General features: G+C 40.8%; 1 protein-coding gene across 4 annotated transcripts in view; it reads right to left on the reverse strand.

Moving 5' to 3' along the window:
• ablim1a (actin binding LIM protein 1a) overlaps positions 1-15,227 on the reverse strand; it is a 47,104-nt gene that overhangs the window by 12,093 nt on the left and 19,784 nt on the right. For all 4 annotated transcript variants that reach the window (XR_013503362.1, XR_013503363.1, XR_013503361.1 and 1 more), the window contains exons 2-13: positions 13,313-13,450; positions 9,415-9,598; positions 8,982-9,091; positions 6,740-6,866; positions 6,518-6,611; positions 4,362-4,449; positions 3,103-3,167; positions 1,909-1,986; positions 1,573-1,731; positions 1,302-1,346; positions 938-973; positions 669-798 (exon numbers count right to left, since the gene is read on the reverse strand). Coding sequence is in view for 1 of the 4 variants with exons in the window: in XM_078273442.1 (XP_078129568.1) it covers positions 669-798; positions 938-973; positions 1,302-1,346; positions 1,573-1,731; positions 1,909-1,986; positions 3,103-3,167; positions 4,362-4,449; positions 6,518-6,611; positions 6,740-6,866; positions 8,982-9,091; positions 9,415-9,598; positions 13,313-13,450 (1,254 nt within the window). In the remaining 3 variants the exon portion in view is untranslated. The remainder of the gene's footprint in view (positions 1-668; positions 799-937; positions 974-1,301; positions 1,347-1,572; positions 1,732-1,908; positions 1,987-3,102; positions 3,168-4,361; positions 4,450-6,517; positions 6,612-6,739; positions 6,867-8,981; positions 9,092-9,414; positions 9,599-13,312; positions 13,451-15,227) is intronic.

Genomic DNA, 15,227 nt, shown 5'->3' on the forward strand with positions numbered 1-15,227 from the left:
GTCATTATTTCTGGAGCCCACACTGTTACTGCACAAGGAGGAGCAGAGCTTCTGCATGCCTGTCAGAGCCTCTGCAGGGAGGGAGGGTGTGGGAAAGGGGGAAAAACCCCAGGACCAGGCAGCAGAGGTGGACGGTGTGGAGAGGAGATAGAAGGTGAGAAGGTGAGGGACAAAAGAAAAGGGAGATATACAGGAATCACATGTAAAAAAGAGGAAATAAAAGACACCCAACGTGAGAGGTAAGGAGTATTCAAGATGAAAAGTAAGAAACAAGAAAGAGTGTTACACGTTCAAATTAAACTTTTTAATGGAAAGAATAGCAAACACAGGAGAAGTTGTGTTGTTGAAGGCACAAAATTGACTTTAAGGTTGTTATCCTGCAAAAAGATGGCTAGTCCATCATGACAAAGCAAAAATCAATAACATACATTAACAACCCAAAGTCAATTTTGGTGACGTTCCCCTTTAAAGTGGTCAACAGATCAGAAGGAAGGAGGGAAGTGAGAACCTTAAGGTGGAGGGTCAGTGAACTCATCCACAGTGTTTTAACATCGACCTGAGCAGTAAAGATCTCATCGATCCACCTTATAAAAACCCACAGATTTAATCACAGACAGTGGAACAATACACATTGTGCCCACACACGCACATACATTACACATACTCACCTGGCCTGTGAAAATGCTGTGGTGACCTTGACAAGGTGGGGGTGTAACCATGGCGATTATAAACTGGCGATCCTATGGAGCCCTGACTGGTGGACCTTTGGAGGATGCGTTCCCTCCTGTCGTAAGAGCCCTAACACACACACACACACACACACACACACACACACACACACACAGGTTATTACACATAATGCTGGGATTAATGAGACATTATATACAGTATTTAAATTGCATACAGGGAACAGTTGACAAAAAAAATTTATGCTCACCTCACCAGGTAGGGTTGGTGACATGTTTCTTGAAAACTAGTAAGAATCAAACAAGTCTGAATTATAACTTTGTTGTTAAGACCTTCTTTGAAAACAAGACAGTTTATCTAGCTAATGTTAGACTGCTCTATAGAGGTAAAAGCCCAGAAACAACCAGACAAAAATATATGAGTATCATAATGTATGATACACCTGGGTGTTAACAGGCTTTAAAAAAAAAAACCGCTCTGTACCAGGACTGAGAATCTGCTGATTTTCCACATTTGGCAAGCTGTGTAGCTACAATGTACATGGTCTCCTTTTTATATGATGCACACCCCTGTTCTTTCATTTATCATCATCACCACACGAAGACGTATCTCACCTTGTCATCGGGCAAGGGGGAACGCTCCCTCCTGGCAGTGTGGAGCTGTGAGGGACACCAAAGTTTAGTACTGCTTTAAAAGCTTTTATTACAGCATGAAAAAAGACTTATTTGTGTTTTGTTTTTGAGGAAAAGTCTTACTAGAGGGAAACTTAGCCAACAACAAAACATCGAGGATCATTTGATGACTATTTCTCTTAGTGCACAGGACTCTATGTGCATAAAGATGGCATGCATGCAGGAAAAAGGTGCATGGCATCTGTGTGTTTACCTCTCCCACATTCTCTCCTCTCTCCTCCCTCTCATCCAGGGAGGTGGTGTACAAAGGTTCATAGGTAATAAGATCAGGGCGCTCAATGTCATAAATGGCTTTGACTTTTGGAATGGCAGCTAGGTCTCGGTAATCAAGGATCTCATTGTCTACTTTTGCCTAGGGAGACAAATAAAGACAAACATGCATACACACACAAGGGTAGAGATTACCACTGTAGAACATTCTATTACCGAACAAGGCGTAACTGTCAAAATTGGCTGTTATATAAAAATAAAAAAAAATGGGAACTTCTGGCGAGTAACAAGTGGCGTATAAGTCTAAAATATTTCTTACATAGATCGTGTGACCCGGTGAGCCAGGTATGCTTGAACCAGGTCTGGAACAAATACTCTCGGATGACGACCTCGTAGGCTGAGAAAAGAAAACACACAAGTGGCTGTTAGTCACAATGACGTCAGTCAGACATTCTCCCATGATCCACAGCCCCCTGCCATCTGCACATCACCGTGATTATTACCCAAAACACTCCAACATTCGGCTTTTATACTGTATGAGCGATGAGAGGGAATTGCAAACCCTGTTTTTAGGTTTCATTAATAACATGAGGTACTTTGAAATACCAACATGTCATTTCATGATTAGGTCATTCATTTGCAAATTTGCAAAGTGAATGAGTACTTTGGCACTGTAGATTTATGTTCTTAAGAACCTCATGCCTGTTTATGGGAAATGAACAGTTTGGATGGCAGCAGCAGGTCTGAGTGTAGCGTAATTAAATGAGCTTGTCACCTAATGGGTGAATGGGGACAAATTAGGCATCTGGGATTTCTGCTCCTCCAAATGTGTGCATAATCTTTGTCTCATGCACCTTTGATATGAGCATATAATAAGGTGTTAATAGACAAGACTGAATGGCTCCATATGACACACAGAGAGGGCACTGCAGGCTGTCCCCAGCAGGTGGCAGCATACAGTGCTGTACAGTGTCTCATGTACATGGTGGAACACAGGATGATGCCATCTCATAGCCAATAGCGAATACAGTACCTGCCTTTGTGTTTTTTGGAGGAATAAGAGGGACGGAGGCAATAGCTGTGGAGGAAGGGAGAGGGGGGTTCACAGGACATCAGACAGGGGTTGTGCCTCTCCAGCCTGATTCACAGTTCACACATACATCAAGGTGAACATGTGAACATGTAAATATGCACATGAACAAATATTTATACAAGCATGCAAAGGCACACACACACACACACACACACACACACACACACACACACACACACACACACACACACACACACACACACACACACACACACACTGCCTCAATAGGCAAATTATGTAAACCACAGTAGGTTAAGGTTTAACAGTTCAACGAGGGAGCAGGAACAGCCCATTCAGAATCCCTGGTTACATATTCCAAATTCTTTTCCAGGAAAACACTGTCATGAGACATGAACAGAAAGGTGCTTTCAGTCAAGACAAAGTCATGGACAATGGAGTCAGTGACGCCCAAATTCCTACCCGCTCCCTGTGTCTCTCCTCTGTTCTGGTGGTGTTCTTGCAGCCAGGATGCCACACTGTTGATCCTGAGGAGGAAAGATGGAGAGAAAATACATTTAGAGCAACACATGGAAATAAATTCTATTCACATTATAAAAAATAAAAAAAATGGTTGCATATATGACTACTTGTGTTCCAAAAGTGTGTTTGAACTGTTCTGAGACACATTGCTGTTGTTAATATTCATATTCTGCACATATATACAGATGGGTGACAAATGGGTTTTTATTAACAGTAACGGTATTAACAGACTTAATTAAAGAATGTCTTTGGTACACAGTACATAAATGTAATGTAAAAATGTATAATGTAAAAGATGATATAAATTCCTGCACGCACAACACTTCAACATTTCGGTCATAGATCTTCATCAAATATAGCAATAGCAATATCAAGCATCAAACTCATTCATATGAAATCAATATGAAACATCATCTTTACACTACGGCCAGAGGCTGCAGCAACTAATCAAAAAAAGACACATCAATAATAACAATTACACCATCAATAATTGAGAGAAAAATAAAAAAATAAAATCACATATTTTTTATCGCCAGTCCAGTGTTTTTAATGTTTATAACTCTCATTTTAGTGATTTTTTTTGTAATTGTCTCAGGTGTTTGTTGAAATGTTGCATGTTTAATACACTTAGTGCAGGAAAAAAACTTATAAATGAGACACAAATACAGATGCTTCTACACAACACAAAATATAAGGGGTCACTGAGTATGAAGAAAATGATGTGAATCTTATACTATGGCCTTAACAGAACACCTTTTTTGGAGATTTTGACAGCATTCTCCACCACCATCATCAAAAAACCAAATGAGAGAATATCTTTGGAAATAATTGTAGTCTCTTTAGTAGTTTAAGCGATTTATAAAAAGAACATTAAAGCTGCTCTGTTGGCTTGTGAGCAACCAACACCTTACTAAGACGGTGGAATTAGTACAGCATGGACATAAACGCTCAGTACACAGTTTCAGCAGCACAGCATACAAGCAGACATATCACACAATAAATAATAATAATTTTCTTAAATTTGTCACCAAACTCCAACAATAGTAAATTATGCTATTTAATCCCCATGCAGACAGGTTTCACACCCCTAAGCCATACTACAGAGGAGCATGCGATTCTTCAGTTTCTGTTAAACAATGACTAAAAGTGGAGTAACATCGTTTTCATGCGGCAGTGACAATGCAGGTAGGTCCGCTCACCTTGCAGATACATCTCTTCTCCTTCTGTGAACATCTGATTGCACCTGCTGCATCTCGCACAGCTGGGGTGGTAGTGCTTATCTCCTGCCTGGAAAACACAGAGCACACAGAACAGACTTGACATCACAGGAAAATGAAGAGCAATGAAGCCTGCAGTTAAAGTGAGTGAAGCGGAGCTGCGACTTCCAGGAAATAACCCAGTGCTCTACCTGCACTCAGCTACACTTCTTCCCTGTAACACCCAAACCCTGTAAGTGCAAGGGATAGTTTCATCAGTCCTGGTGTAACTACTCTCTCTCCCTTCAAGAACTGTTGAGGAAATTGTTGCACTGGGCAGCTGCTGGTGAATATGTTCCCCTTAGACTGCTCTGCAGGTTTAATGTAAATAAGGTGTTTCTCAACAGTTCGTGGGGGAATGTGAAATTATTTCATGTATTCCAGTCATATTCTCTTTCAGTTCTCTTTCATGCTCTTTCTCTTTCAAGAAAAAAACATGTTTGTTAAATATGGCCACCATGACATCTGCCTGTTTCACACAATCAACCTGTATTCTATATCTGAGTGATCCTCTTTGCGATAACCTGCATAATGCAATCCAATAAAATGATCTGACGACTAGAGCGCCTATATTTCCATCACTACATTGATGTGGCACTTTGCATGCAAAGAGACCCATTTAAAAAGGCTATGTGACTTTGACCGGGGAGTGATAAAATACCCAAATGAAATTGTGCCTGCTGTATAACAACCCTCAGTATCATTTCAGCTAGCAAGTGGACACTAAGCGATATGGAGAAACTGACTAATATTTGCATTTTTACATTTTACAGAGTGGCTATAACAAGTACTTCACAGCACCTCCTACCAAATACTCTCCTCAAGTACACTGTAAAACAGAATCTCTCTCTCAGGGATAATAAAGGTGCTTGTGCTATATGTGTAGTATGCTATTAAATACTCTCCCTATTTCTCTCAGCTGTTAATAGCTACATTAATTACCCCTGCATTAATAAGCCATTCACTCCCAGAGGAGCAGACGGTATGCATACCCACCGATGGCTACACGGTATTTGACCTGGGTCTTGGGTCAGTGATCAGACTATCAGACAGACTGCTATGGCTTTGGCCACACTGATCCATTGGCAGCAGCTCAGGGGTGAGATGCTAAGGCCTTTTTCCGATTGTCATAAAGGCCTGCCTTAGTGCTGGATTACTTTAAGCCTGGCTGGCTAGCAGTGACATTTTCATACCATTAAATGACACATAACTCAGTGTCTGATTGGGTCACTGTCTGCAGAACAGACAGGCCAGCACTTGTTTAAGACACCAGTGAAAACACAGAGCGTCAAGGATAGAGGTGTTGTTTTACATAAACTCGGCTCAGACAACGTTAATAACGTTTAAACCAGACTTTTATAACAGCTGCATGACATACAGTATTGATGAATAATGATCCCTTTCTAAATGTCAGATCACATTAGGTGTTAGGTAATATTTATATAATTTGCGGCAAAGCGAGTTATGGCCGTGTGCAAGCACGTGTATTTAGACAGAGTTGGAAAGACCTAAAAAATCTGCTAAGAATTAATCTTTTAGTTGAATGCCTACATGTCGAGAGTCTATTTGGCTCTGTGACGAAGAGATTACACCCGAGATTATCAAACTACATTTCACAATTTCACTCCTATGAACATCCTCTGTCTGTATGGGTAGCAGAATTTAGACACTACAACCAACTCTCAAACTGTGCTCTTAACTATGTGTTGACTTATTTCTGTAAATCCACATAATGCAAATATTTATTTGAAACTTTAGGTTCATTTTCCAAAAGTAACTGCAATAATTGTAGTCCTTAAATAAACATTAAGGACTGTGAAGTCATTGTGAAAGCATTTGTTCCCTTAAAATTCTTTCAAACTTACCTCAGGCAGGATTCATATGAAATCCAAGTGCACAGTTAATAGTCCTTTTACAAAAGCATACATCAGGCTGGACAGAGAGACATCAGCCTGTACTAGGGAGCCAATCAGAGGATGTTGATGAATAATTGAAGAATGTGATGTGTGTGTGTGTGTGTGTGTGTGTGTGTGTGTGTGTGTGTGTGTGTGTGTGTGTGTGTGTGTGTGTGTGTGTGTGTATGTGTGTGTGTGTCTTACCTCTAGCACCTTCCCTGTGATGAACTGATGACACGCCTCACACTGAACTCCAAAATGGATCTGGTAGTCCTTCTCACAGTAGGGGGCGCCGTCCCTGAGAGGAGACAGCCAAATCTAAGTAGCAGGGACTTGACAGTGAAATATCATAATGTGTGTGTGAAACTCATGCAGGCCTAAATTTGACCAAGTAGCCTGTAATTACAGTAAATATGAGCTGCTTACTTGCTGATGTACTCCCCGGTCAGCACTTTGGTGCAGGCCTTACACTTAAAGCAGCCCAGATGCCACTGTTTGTCCAATGCTAGAAGAGCCTGTCCGTTTTTAATGTCTCTACCACATCCTGCACAATCTGCGGAAAAGCAAAAGTGGCATGGCTTAAAAACACAAATAAATCAAGTGTTCTCACAACACAAACTAAAAGAAAATACAATAACAGAGCAAGGAAATAACTGTGTGTGTTATATAGTGATATAATAATCGCTGGAAGGTTTGTTTCATGTAAAAACACAGCCTTTAATGGGCTCGCAATATTAACAAATGCAAATTATAGCATGCAAAGAATAAGACATCTTGTCAGTTCTGACCCAAAACACTAGAGGGTGATAGAGGGTAACCAGCAATGTTCTGACAGCTGCCTCTTTCTATCATCCACATCTCTCTTACCATGGCTCTAAAAGCTCCATCCATATCCAAGTGGGATCCTGAGGCTCTAAAAGTGCAAGAGGTTGGTTTCCAAACGAACAATCTTCCTGTCATCTCTTCTTTAATGAATAGAGGATGAAAGCAACACAGAGCCCGCTACAACCACAGGGGACGATAACTGCGTAAGGCATAAGGAGGTTGCGATGATGACGTGAGGAGAATCAGCATGCCTTATTTATAGGTGACCTTGTCTAAAAGCTCTTCAAACGCCAACAGAGATACCAGTGGGGGTGAGAGAGAGAGAGAGAGAGAGAGAGAGAGAGAGAGAGAGAGAGAGAGAGAGAGAGAACAGGAAGAGGGAGGATGAGAGGAGTTGGAAGAGGAGGGGTTTTAGGGCTGCACATTCCCTGTTCCAGAGAAAGGGAAATGCCTTTTGAGAGATATGCTTATCCGCCATCTTGCTGAGAGTTAAAGAAGAATGAAGATGAAGATGAATTTCATTGTCTGCTCAATCAACATGAAGCCACAGCCAGTATTCACTAAGCTTAGCTTAGCTTAGCTTAGTTTAGCTTATGTTGGTGGCTGCTAGAAACAAGGGCAAACAATTAGCCTGGCTCTGTTCAAAGTTACTAAAATCTGCCTACGAGCACCTCTAAAGCTCACTAGTTAAAAAGTTTTATCTCATTTGTTTAATTCGTACAAAAAGTATGGGTAGGTCTGCTAAGCTAAGCTAACCGGTGCTGGCCTCAAAGCTATAGGGCGTAGTTTCTGGCGCCCCCATGAGGAATTCAAAGTAATGACAACAAAACTGTTGGCGGGTCCACATGATACAAGCCTTCCGTGATTGCGCACCGCCCCCACCCCTCCTCCACGCAGTTGCTAGTAGCCAAGGAGGACACGGAGGATTTAAAAAAAAAACATGATGGACTCTTCAGAAGAGGTAATTATCTTCACTCGAGTTTCTGCGCGGGAAAGTCACCGGACGCCACAATCTTTTGAACATAGCCATGATGAAAAATACAGAGAGAGTTGTGTGGAGCTGATAGTCTTAATTAGCTTTGTAGCAACTCATTTGGCAATGGCTTGAATGTAACTGACGTTTATTATTATCAAAAAGTTACGCACTAAAGCTTAAAGCTTCATATTTAACGTACAGATATGAGTAGTATCAATCTTCTCAGATAGCTCTCAGAAAGAACGTGTGTAGTGTATTTTCCAATGTCAAACTATTCCTTTAGTAGTTTTAAGGTTGGAAAAGTCATCACTGAGTAACATTTTCAAACCCAAGACTCAAGCTGTGTCTCATTTTATACATACTTCCCCATAATGTTACTACATTACCACTAGTATTACTACTACAACTACTACCACTAATAGCAGTACTACATTTTTAGTTTGGAAACTTCTGGATCTCCACTAGTATTCAAAGTGAATTTTTGTTGGTTTGAACAATGTTTGGCTTCAGAGCACAAGTTGTTAATGAATCATGATTCAACACGCTCAACCAGGCGAGCTAACCAGATGCCCCGCGATTCCATAATTATGGCAAATTAAATTGATACTAATAATGTATGGGCAAGATGATGTCAACCTGAACATCGTTTTTCACAGCACAAATATCAACATAAACATGCAACAAACAATGCAGAATTTTTATTTTTCTAAAACTTTCTTTAATTCCTTTAAATAATCCACTTTCACTATGAATCCTACTATGAACCTGCCAATTCTGTGTGGAAGCAAAAATAGCATAATGTGAAAGTGAATGCCTTCCTGTGAATTAAACCTGTGTACATGTGTTTATTAGACGATAGCAACTTACTGCTGGAGCCCAGGATGTCCTTTGGTCCCGGAGACATGGGCTCGACACAGTACTGACACAGGCAGTCCTTCCCATTAAAGGTCACCCTGTCCCCGGCGGGGAACGGTCGTCTGGAAGAGGGGTGACATGAACAATCAGTCAACAAGACATGAGCTGCAGCCTGTGGTAAATGTAAGAGTTATTTATTTGTGGCTCGCAGGCTGTCTGATGGTGAAGATGACAGGACCTGATGATATGGATGTGTGTAAACACTGTGCGCCTAAGGAGGCCATTTAGTCAGATGATGCAGACGTGACACTGTCTACTGGTATTGCTGACATCTTTGATTTCAACAACCGTCCATCAGTTCACATGATTCTGAGCAGAATTTCATAATTACTGTATTGGAAAGGTTCACACAAATGCAAGAAAGTAAGGTGCCTGTTTGTCTTACTTGCAGATGGTGCAGACGAAGCAAGCAGGGTGATAGGTCTTGCCCAGGGCAGTGACCACTTCCCCCTCCACAAAGTCCCCACAGCCATTGCAGCGTGTGCCGTGCATGCGTTGGTAGTCCAGCGTGCACAGATAATCTCCATTCTTCATGAAGAAGCCCCCCTGGGCGAGGTCACAGCCACATACTGTATGGGACACACACATTGGCACTCTGCCAGTCAGGTCATTTACCCATATAACACATAACACAGCCAACTATCAAGTCACCCAACTCCTCCACGCATCAATGGCTTTGTTAAGACTTGCTAGTCAGTGTAATCCTGAGAGGCTCAGTGAATGCATGACATGGATGCTGAAAAATACATTTTAACAGCTGTGGGCGTTACACGTGTGAACGCAACGTACAATCCTTTTATCAGTGTTTACAGTCACCATAAAAGAAACTAAACATTCTCACTTTGGAGGAACTCTGCATCGAGGGGTCATGTCAATTAATCAGCACTACCACTGCAAGGTCTTTTGATTGTCCATGTGGAGGTGGAGTGTTCAATGCAACAACAATTCTACAATTGTCTAGCCCAGGAAATGGCCTTGATCTGTTCATGAAGATAGATACTCTATACTACACTGTCGGTCTCCAACAAGCTTCCTTCAATTCAAATATAACCTTGTCATCTAGACAAACATGACAGACTAGCAAAGGCAGAAATAGTAGTTTGGGAACAATTAAGAGTTTGGGATATTTTAATGTTGATGTGACGCTGTTATCAGGTTTTACTGACCATATAAAAGATTTACTATTTCGGAGGAAATATGAAATTCAAACATTTGAATGTACATTTGAATACAATAGCTTTGATCTCTGTGACATCAAGCAGAGACATCCAGGATGGCTACGAATTCATGGCTTTTTACTTTTTTTAAATATGAAAAATGAAATATTTTGATAATATTTTAGGGCCATATCACCCACCCCTACATCTTAGTTTAGGGTGTTAGCGTGCATTAACTAATCGGCACTAAACACAAAGGCTGATGAGACTGTCTTTTTGCGTGCTTATTTGGTCATAAAACAAAAGTATTGGACAAATGAAATAATGATGGTATAGAAAGTTAGAGTACAGGATCACCAAAGTTATTACAATTCAGTCTGTACAAAATGCCATGCCAATCCATCTAATAGTTGTTGTTAGTTATTTCAGACTGGACTTAAGTGGTGGACTGATTTTGACCAACAGACAGACCCACATTGAAAAATCCATGTTCTCCAATGCTTCAACAGATATTGTAGTTCTGATGACATGCTGCCTTTGGTGGCTGATTTGGGGGGAAATTGTTCAGGTGTGATGGCTGATTAAAAAAATCTTGGCTTGAATAATCACTTATTTTCCATGTCACATTTTATTATTCTCGTAGTTTTCCCATTTATCAAGACTCACTTATTGTCAGAAAGAAAATGATGACTGCATATGTTGCGTTAACTCTACATATGGTTTGATCACGATTCACACATAAGGCGTGTCTATAAGTACAGTATTTCAACCACATAATGATCACATGGGCATGTAGTGCACCATTCCAGCATCACAGAGTGAGCCTGGGAATTGAATAGCCTTTTGGAAAGGCAACAACTAAGAGGGAAAATATTTAGATCTTTGAGAAGACTGTACCTAATCATTCTTATGCAATGAGCCACGCTAAATCCTGGGGATGAATGGGAGTGAGTGAGGGGAGAATCAGATTTAATTTCATTAGGGCTCAGGGGTGATGGGATTAGCTTGTAAGCTATCCTAGTCAAGAGAAAATCAGCCATCAGTGGAGATTCTTTGGCCATTGACCATTAGGTCCAACCACCTCAGCTTTTCAACAGATGCATGCCATTACATTAAATACATTTTTGGAAACTTAAGAAGGTCAACTTGTGAAAATTAAAGTGAATTCAGAGAAACTAAAATATTTTGCTTTTGTGCATTTGGAACACTGCAGTGCCCTTTCAAAACGTGCTGGTTTGGAACGGGTTGATTGCTTGGCCTCTGGTATTGCTGCTTGCAGCTTTCTCGAAAACTGCTCAACCAAACAACTTCATACTCGACACTGCACTTCCTTGGTTTCTGAGCAATACACCTGCCATGACATAGCTGTGTCCCCTGGTAATGCTAGAGTATATATGAAATTTGCTTACAGCTAGCTATTTGGGACCAGGCTATTAGTAAGTGAAGTCGATTAGATGAACGGTTGTTGAGAAGATTGAAGGACAGACAGACAGAGACTCCTTACATTTTTAGTTAGATGAGATAAACACATGCAAGGGGATAGTATGAATGTCAATAAGCTCAGTCAACCTGACATGACCACAACTGACAGTATTATTAGTCCTACAAGTTGGAGACTCACAACAGCACATATAAATTTAGAGCAAAGACTAAGCCAGTGTGTCTTTTGGCTATTAAAGCAGCCCTCGTGTCTTCTTTGGCAACCACTAATTCGCGTGCACAAACACACATACACTTTTAGTACCACTGGCTATCTAAAGGCATGTATATCCACTTTTAAAGGACTGAATTAGGTACTAATCTCAGCGTTTGCTTGTGTTATTCTGGGCCTTTGGTGACCTAAGATAACAGTGCTTCAGTCACAGATTAACTACAAGGGCTTCAGCAGGACAGGTTTAGCCTACAAGAGTGACACTGCTTGGTCGGCCGTGGGAAGCTACATTGTAATCATGACAGAATGCCAGAAATCCATCAGTAATAAGGCTAAAGGATTTGCACTGTAACTTGTCATAGCAGTCTGGATGGTACTTTAATTAAAGTATGTATGTTTGAAAAGTGAAGATAAGTCATACCACCATGTATCCCTCTCCTTAGAGGAGGATGGAAAGCACGTTGTGGCCTTTAGAGAGTGCTCCTGTCCAACCTTGTGTGATTGGGATGCTTTTTGGGACAGACGTTGAAAAAGTACATTTGTTTAGTCGCACTTTTGTCTTTTTACCTAAAGGGCCATCAGACATATGACTCCTCTTAATCTGGATCAAAAACAGTACATTTTCAGGATAACTGCCTCACATACGGCGGTGCCGAATGTTCCGCCGAATGTCCCTCGCCTTCCGCTCCCTGTGTGTTACCAATGTTAAACTCTGTTCTATTGGTAAAAAACAACCTTCAAACTAGCAGGCTACACGCTGAAAATAGGAAGTTTTGAAGAAAATTTGGATCGTGCAATAAGGCAGGCCTGCTTGGTTCTTTCGGGAAATGATTGTAAAGATGTAAGATGTTTTAGGACATTTACTATCTAACTAGGACGTTTTGGGACCGATTGGTGAGATTGCTGTGAACGAAGGACACACAGTGATACACTGGTAAGAGCAAATTATGTTTAACTATGTATAAAGCTGATTTAAATAGCTCACGTTACTGTATTGTGTGAACAGTGTGGTCTTTTCTTTTGCGGGATGCCATTTTGCAGAGGCACCGTCGCTGCGTCCGGTCCACTCTGCAGCGCTATGGAGATACTGTAGGTCTGGCAATGCGAGACTAGACTTCTCTATACCTATGAACTATCATACTACATCACAGGAGAGAATCATATTTAGCTAAACACAACTAGTCAGCATAAGGCAGCATGTACTGAATGAAAGGAAGCAAATGTCCTACTATTGTGACAGCATGAAATTAGCTATACATTTTAAAACTTCACAACTTAGCTGCCAATTTTCACACAACTCCCACATTATTCTTCTCCAATTCAGAAAAAAATTAAGACAGGCTCATTTTTATGGCCTTTTTTTAATATAATATTAGGGTTGTCTCCTATGGAGTAAAGCTGAGCCAAATCACAATCAGTAAATACATGTGAAACCTATTTACCAACAGATATTTAATTACATAAAATGCCAGTACCTTTACAGGTGAAGCACTTGAGATGGAAGTGCTTGTTCTGCACCCGCAGCACCTCGCCCTTACATGGCTCCCCGCACTTGTAGCACTGAATCAGGGGCTTCTCTGTGGAGTGGTGGTGTGTGTCCTGTGCATGAGCCACTGCAAGAGAAGAGACATTAATGTTACTATTGAACTGTAATGTTGATGAGTCATAGCAGTCACTCAGTGCAGTTTTTGTAACATTGCTTTTAGTTTTCTAAGTTCTGTTCTTCTGAGGCCACACTGTGAATCTGAATCTGCAACATCACACAGACCCCAAAGACCAACTGCTGAGAGCCTGTCAGATTGAAAAAAGGACAACATTGAGCAGGACAGCACAACTTGGGGTTCATGGCCCAGACAGGCTCTCTAGAGAGAAACAACCTAAATATAGTCTGTCTTTATCAGTGGAGGATGGACAGGCAAAATGCTGATCAGGGCTTGGTAAATGGCATCCTAAAGGGGTATTGATAAAATCAGTTTTGCTACGGAGTTTACTGTACTTTCATCGTTAAAGGAAAATATCATGAGCCATTTGCTGTCTATGCCTAGCTTATATTCCTAGTAATAATTGTGCAGGGCACGCTATATATGGCTTCCTATTGCCATGTTTAGAAGACAAATTTTAGTGTCAAACACTGCCTGACATGAACTCCTGTCCCACGCTTTTTGTGGCTGGTGTTCCATTCGTTCCATTCCATTCTTCTCTGTGGATGTTAAGTGTTTGACAGTAAGCAGAGCATGGCACTCAGCTCAGATAACAATAAAACAGAGCAGGCTACATGTTTCCGGTGATTGAATATCTCACCCTGTGGAAGAGTTGCAAATGAGTGAATTAAACAAGAATAAGGTAAACAATGTAAAGTAGCAACTTTGCACAAGACTAAATCAAAGCCACATTAGCAGCTTTGTGAGGCTGTACTTCCATTCCATAACAATCCATCAAATAGTTGTTGGGATATTTCAGTCTGAACAAAATTAGTGGACCGACATTGCTATCCCTAAAGCCACACTTGTGCCACCAACATGTATTGAAAAAGCCTACTTTTAATGGCAATATTTTACAATGACTCTGGTTGCAGAGCATGCAAATACCCTAATCTGAGTAAAAATTTAGACATCACTTTCTTAATGTGAGGTATTGGGACAACCATTATAATTATATAAGACAGAGAAGCTGTTATCATCTTGCTTTATCTCGACAAGCAGTATCCAGTGTTATCTTTAGATCCATGACACGTCAGCCTCTGGCCCTCCTCAGTAGAAAGTTTGGGCCTCCCTGACATAGACAGACATTAATCCAGCACTACTGTACTGGATGTAAATACTGCTGCAGTGCCGCACTGCACACAGTTTATCAGCTGTTCTGAAACCACCATATTATTTTATATTCAAGAGCATTAACCAGCTAGGCAGCCCCTCAAACAAAGATACACAAAAACACACACACACACACACACACACACACACACACACACACACACACAAACACACAAACACACAAACACACAGACACACACACACTCTTAGAATACAAATTAAAGGATCTTTGGTCTTTCTGTGCTGCAATAAATCATTATCTGCAAGGCTAAAATAAGACACCACCAAAGGCACAGAAATAGCATCATGACCAATCAATGGTCTACCAAAGAAAGACATTACTCTGGATTATTGATGACTTGGCCTACCTTGCATCCCACTTCTACAGTTGCAGTGGTTTTCTGATATTGAGCGGTTGTTTAATTGCAGTAAAAATCAAACCAGCAAGAACATTCTTTTGTTGATGAGACACTTCAACAGTCTTTGATTCATCAACTAGGGGCAGTCTAAAATATCCTGTGCCAATTCCTAAGGATACAAATTCACAGAGCATCGGTCCATTCAGAATTTGGATTGA

The sequence above is a fragment of the Sander vitreus genome, chromosome 17 (assembly GCF_031162955.1).
Source record: "Sander vitreus isolate 19-12246 chromosome 17, sanVit1, whole genome shotgun sequence".
Lineage (NCBI taxonomy): Eukaryota > Metazoa > Chordata > Actinopteri > Perciformes > Percidae > Sander > Sander vitreus.